This window comes from Austrofundulus limnaeus, unplaced genomic scaffold (assembly GCF_001266775.1).
Source record: "Austrofundulus limnaeus strain Quisiro unplaced genomic scaffold, Austrofundulus_limnaeus-1.0 Scaffold672, whole genome shotgun sequence".
NCBI lineage: Eukaryota > Metazoa > Chordata > Actinopteri > Cyprinodontiformes > Rivulidae > Austrofundulus > Austrofundulus limnaeus.
In genome coordinates, this window is record NW_013953074.1 from 21767 (window position 1) to 28334 (window position 6568).

The 6568-nt window shown below is 39.6% G+C and overlaps 1 protein-coding gene across 1 annotated transcript in view; it reads left to right on the forward strand.

Annotated features, from left to right (window-relative positions):
* Nucleotides 1-6568, forward strand: part of ptar1 (protein prenyltransferase alpha subunit repeat containing 1) — a 25364-nt gene that overhangs the window by 9431 nt on the left and 9365 nt on the right. Inside the window, exons 3-5 of the mRNA XM_014027684.1 lie at nucleotides 2132-2198; nucleotides 3144-3248; nucleotides 4698-4938. Coding sequence (XP_013883138.1) covers nucleotides 2132-2198; nucleotides 3144-3248; nucleotides 4698-4938 — 413 coding nt within the window. The remainder of the gene's footprint in view (nucleotides 1-2131; nucleotides 2199-3143; nucleotides 3249-4697; nucleotides 4939-6568) is intronic.

The window sequence follows — 6568 nt, forward strand, 5'->3', positions numbered from 1 at the left end:
GTCGATCGATAAGATCAATCAACTTTAGATTAATTCATTAATCGATAACTTGCATCCCTAATTCAGACAAATAAGTAACTGTTTGTAACCTTACCTCAGCTTAGAAGGCAGAGGGTGTCGGTCTTTTCTGCTCAGATTCAGCTATCAGAGCATGAAGCTAATGTTTACTTACAATGCTAATGCTCTCTTACTCTCTGGCGCTCAAGCTGTGGAGGAGCCAAATGGCTGGCTCACTGCTGCCAACTAGTCGTCAGAGGCTGAACTACAACATAAAATGAATGGCTGGCAGGAAAGTTGACATTTTAAACCTTAATAAAAAAAATTGATACAGGGCTTTAGAATATCGATACAGTATCGGGAAATGAAATATCGCGATATTTCAATGTATCGATATTTTCTTACACCCCTGTTTGCTAAACCACAGGGAACAGTCCTCTCACCCTTTCTGTTCAGTCTGTACATGTCAGACTTCAGGTACAACTCGGACCACTGCCACCTTCAGAAGTTCTCTGATGATACGGCCTTCATTGGATGCGTATCAGATGGGAATGATGAGGAATACGGGGGGTCATCAGTGACTTTGTTGGCTGGTGTTAGACCAACGCTCTCCAAATCAATGCCAGCAAGATGAAGGAGATGGTCATAGACCTCAGGAGGAAGTCACACCCCCACGGCACCGGTGAACATCCAGGGAAAAGACATTGAGACAGTGGAYTCTTACAAGTACCTGGGTGTTCACCWCAACAACAAGCTGGACTGGACTACAAACACAGACGTCCTGTATAAGAAGGGCCAGAGTCGACTCCACCTACTGAGGAGACTGAGGTCCTTCGGTGTCTGCAGGACTCTATTAAAGACATTCTACGACAAGGTGGTAGCATCTGCCCTTTTCTATGGAGTGGTCTGCTGGGGGGCTGGATGTACTGAAAGGGACAGAAACAGGATGGACAAACTGATACAGAGGTGCTGGGATGTCCTCTGGAGCCTGTGGTAGTGGTGGGTGAGAGGAGGATGTTGGCAAAGCTGACAGCCATCATGGACAACCTCCACCACCCTCTGCATGAAACCGTGGGGGGGATGAGCAGCTCCTTCAGTCAGAGACTTAAACATCCTCACTGTAGGACGGAGTGCTTCTGTAGGTCATTCATTCCAACTGCAGTTAGACTGTAACACATCATGATGTTATCAGTCACTTGGGCAATTCATCTACACTGCCATCACTAATATGCAACTTCATATACCTTCATTTTTGTATTGTAATTTACAGTGTATATATGTATATAAATATGCATATGTATTTATATGTGCATTGGTATATGTACATTACTATATATCACATGTGTATATTGTGGGGTTATTTTAGTTTTTTGTTTATCTTTTATTATTTTTCATTATTCTTCTCATCCTCCCGTATTAAGCTGCAGTAATGTGCAAATTTCCCCACTGTGGGATCAATAAAGTTTTATCTTATAGAAAAATAACGCCTCTAACCTCATAAGAACCTGCTTCCTAATGTTGAGGACATTTTTTATACTGGCTGTCTTTATTCAGGATTATTTTAACTTTATTTTTATTTTAAGTAATTGTAAAATATTTTTTAAGTGTTAGTTTTGCAAAAACATTTTTTATATTGATATGGTTTTACTAATCCTAAATATCTAGGGGAAATTAAAATCAACACAAAGCAAAGATAAAAATGGTGGGGCCACCAAATTTTGGGAGGTGGGGTGGGGGGCATAGCCCCTCCCAGCCACCCTCACTTGTTGCGCCGCTGTTGATTGACAGATGTCATTCCACAGAGGAATGACGAGCTGGAGCAAATGTTGTGTAAAAATCAGTACACAGTTTGTTAGCTCTTTTATATTTATAAATATTTTTGATGAAATTCACATTTTATTTTTAAAGGAACAGTAGAAATGTTCCTACAGCTGARCAGAGCCTGAAAATTCAGTTTCATGTTGACGCTTCACCGTTTGAATTCTCATTTCATACATTCACAAATAAACAAGTTGTCAGGAATAAAGTCGTGGTTATGAGTTAAACATGTTTTTGGTTTAGATCATCTTATCATTCATCTGTATGTTCTGCTGCTGACAGCTACAAGACAACAGTTTGTTTTTGTGTCTCCCAGCTTTAGTGGACATCACCTGCACTCTGCTGCTGCTCAACCCAGACTTCACCACTGCCTGGAAYGTCAGGTACGAACAGGAAGAGGGTCCTGCCAAACCATTTACTTTGGTCCAAATTTCATGTCGTTCATTACCAAATTATTTTTTTTAATTATTTTAATTATCTGTTATTTCACGTTTAATGCATGAATACCTCCCCTGAGTTTCATTTGATAAAAAAAAATTTACCTTTATAAAATACAAGTGCTTGGCAAATTACTATATAGATAGTACATAAAATTAAACATTTGCACTTCATTCTAATTATTTATAATAGCGTTTGGTGGTAAATCAATTTAATCGATTAATTTCAATTTGCCATTTATAAAGATTTAAGTTTGGGAAAATCAAGTTTTTTTTCCCATCAGTGCACTGTTTGGAACTTGTGTACTTCAGAGGTCACCCTACCTGTCCCCCAAGATGCTTGGTACACAACATGACAATATGGCAGCTAGCAAAGAGGATCTACATCCCCAAAAAGGCACTGTCTGTTCAGTTCTCTGGAACTGGTTAGGCTTCACAAACTTGGACTTGGAGCAATAAACACCTCACTGCAAAACCTGTTTGAAGGCTCTTGCTACAAAAAGCAGGAGTGCAAAAAAGCTGTTTCAACACCTGAAACAGAGACACTCCGTTAAGTGAAAAACACATCAATTAAAATCAAAAATCAAATTTGGGATGAAAAAAAAAGATTTTTTTTGGGCCATATTGCCCAGCCCTAATTTATAATGCAGTAAATTGCATAATTATAATTCTTTTTATGACTCAGTCAGGAGGAGAACCTCTTCCAAAACATCTGAACTGGATTTGGCTGTCCTCAGAGGAGGGAATCTTTCTTAAAGTGTTTGATTTTTAAAGTAAATAAGAAATAAACACTAAGGCATGCTGCGAAACGTTTGTTTCAAGTTATTTCAGAGGGAGTTTTCTTTTTAAATGTTTTGTTGTGGAACAACCAGCATGTCTGTGTTTTAACAGGAAGGAGTTGATGCAGTGTGGTGTTCTTAACCCGGAAAAAGACCTTTACCTCGGCAAGYTGACTCTCACCAAGTTCCCAAAGAGCCCAGAAACGTGGATACACAGGTAAAGTTTTATTACTGAAACTTACCCTCACTTTGTTGTCACTTGTACTGTCCACAGAGCTGTAAGAAAAACTGACATCAGAGTGTGGATCTTTTCATGTTCTCAAACAACCACATTAAGATAATCGTTATTTATTTATTTATTTTTACAATTTTTTTCACAAGTCAGAAGTTCTGTGTTGTACCAAGAAGTGAGCTTGTCTCAGTCAAACCTTCTTTTGTGAATCTAAAAACAAAATTACTCAATGATCAGCACGGTCCTGGCTGCTCTGATAGTAACAGTCATAAGACATCATTATCTGTTGCCTACAAATTTAAGATAATAACTAGGGATGTCCCGATCCAGATATTTTGGCTCCCGATACAGTGCCATTTTTTAATGATTAGTCTTTCCGAAACCAATCTGATAGCTGTATTTCTTTATTTCTGTCCAAGTGACAAGGTTGGTAGTATTAAAGCGAGCCCTGCTGTTCCCACCATGAGAAACATCCAGTTTGCAGATTTTGCAAGATGGAGTTTCAGCATCATTGTTTTCCATTGAAAAGKGTTCCCACACTGTGGACATGGTTRCATWCTTGTGTGCGTCTTGACTTCTTAACAGCAGTTGTAAAGCATGATGATGCTGAAAACTGTCGCGAAAACTGGATCGGCCCGATCACATGACYAAATCCAATTCTACCCGATTTTCAAAAAATGGCSATATCTGCCACCGATACAGATACTGAGTGTCTGATCGGGAMATCCCTAATAATAACTAAAAACATAAATTAAAACAGGGAAAAGCATTGAAACAGTAATTCTACCTCAAGTTTTTTCTCTGGAGTGCTAAGCTAAGCTCATATCCCTTCTTAATAGATTTAACAAACAGTAATGTTGTGGAAGAAACTAATGTTCAGCAGTCTGTGGGAGCCAGGAAATAAATGTATTCTCATTCATCACAAGGAAGAACATGGTAACCTGCTTCATTGGTGTCATGTCAGTCAATTTATTCCCAAAACCCACCAGTTATTTTTTTATTCTTCACAGAATCCTGTTGTTTCTTTCAAGTCTTTTTTATTCAAGAAGAAAAGCAAAAAACTGCATTTTTAACTAGTTCAGAACTTCTTTTTTAACACATTTTCTAGAATTATGATCTGTTTACATGTGAAAAATGTTGACATTTCAACAACAATCAGCAGGTTATATTTTTAGGGAATTAAAATCCAAACTAAGAACGGTACATTTGTTTTGGCTTATGACAGATTATTGGATTTTCCTCTGAACGTATCATATAAGTTGTTGAACAACATGTGGATAAAATCAGGCTCAAACCATTTATTTTATGGTAATAATGGTATAGTCACATGACTATGACAATGCAAGTGTTACATTTTAACTTTATAGTAAATGAAAATTTGTCTAAAAAAGCAGAATCTAAATCTTCATATCTAACATCTATGTTTCTCTGCAGGCGATGGGTGCTGCAACATATTCTGCATCAGTTTTCTGCTGTGGACCACCACAAACATCAGCAGGAGGTTGAAGCAGAGGTCGATGCAGAAAGGACTCAACATGTCAGCGATCAACTGGCCCAATTAATTTATGAAGAAATGAAGGTGTGCTCTGACGCTGCCTGCCGGTATCCCAGTAATTACAATGCTTGGTCCCATCGCATCTGGGTGCTGCGACACATGGCCAAAGGCAACATCAAGGTTGGATTTCAGGCTTTAACTCAATTTTTATTAGATTGACATTGATTCATTTTCAGTTTGTGTGAACCAAGAAAAGTCTCATCAGTGTAGTTCARTTCAAAAATAMTTTATTAATCCCATGGGAATTTAAATATACAGTATAATGTGTATACAAATGCAGAGTCATGTTGTCCATGAACACCCCACAACGTCCAGAACCTTCAGTACCTCGGGCTTAATTTTATCCATCCCTGACGCCTCGCCTAGCTTTTTGACAGCCTGACCTCTGCCATRGTAATGGACTCTTACCACCCTGACCCTGGTCCTCAGACTCAGATGGATATGGTGGCTGGAACAAGGAGATCCTCACAGTGCTACTTCCACAGCTCWTCAGTATCCCCAGTCTGGGTCAACAGTTCTACACCCAAACCAAGCACATCCTATAACTGGACCTACTTTCCTTTTCTGAGTCCCTGAAGAGTTTGGYGGAACCTCCTCGAGGCCATCTACTWTAACAGTACCTCTTCATGGACTGTTTGAATTCTTCCTGTACCCGAGTTTTACATCTGCAACCACAGAAGGTGGTCTTTCTGGACACCTTGTACCTGTCAGCTTCTTCAGGWTTCCTCTGGGACAGCCAGACTGTATAAGCCTCCACCAGTACTGATGTCCACCAACWGGTAAATCACCTGTGATCTTAAGGYCACACCTCCCAGAAGTCACCTCTGCAACAGAGGCCCTGATTGAGACCTACTCGTATTTCATGTCACTGACCTCCCAACAGGACGTTGTAACAGTTCACTCTCACTAAGCGTTTGGGTTTACCTGGTCCGTCCAGCAGCCTCACACTCCAACTCACAACCAGGTGATGATCAGTTGACAGCTCTGCCCTTCTCTTCACCCGAGTGTTCGGGACATAAGCCCGCAGGTTAGATGACACAATTGCATAATTGTTGGGAAGTACATTTATGGAYCAACCTGGGCTCCAATGTGTTCATTAAAGATGACCTATGCCTAGCACAAAAGTTCAGTAGCAGAAGACCATTGTGTTCAGAGCAGCGAGGCCGTTCCTCCCAATCACTCTTTTCCAGAAGAAACAGTGGAACAACAGCCCCCCCCCCCCCCCAAATTTCCAGTATTGAAATATTTTTTACGGTTTTGTCCTTCATTAAGCAGAATATAAGTGAAACTAACTATATTTCATTGGTTATTGTCTCCATGAATCTGTCTTATCTCCTGATAAATGCAGTTTTCTTGTTCAGGCTCAGGAAAGAATTGGAGCTAGTTTTCCATCACTCCTCCTGCTGACTAATCCAAAGACGAGAGGAAGCCTGATCAATATTCAGATGAACTTTAGTGAATAAATAAAGGGAAAACAAAGGATTACAGAACAATTACGACAGATAACTCTCTCCAAAAAGCAAAACAAACACTTCCGGCCTGAAGCATCATGGGATATAGAGTACCTTCTATAAAAGATCAACAATATTGTCCGCTTAGAACAGATATTAACTAGCGATAATTCTTATGGCTGTTTTCTGCAAAACAAAAATTGGATTTATAATTGTTTTACATGCTTTACCCCATACGGAAGCGTGTTGCTATCAGGCAGGAAAAAAAAATCCGAGCGCTATCACGTTATAACGTGATA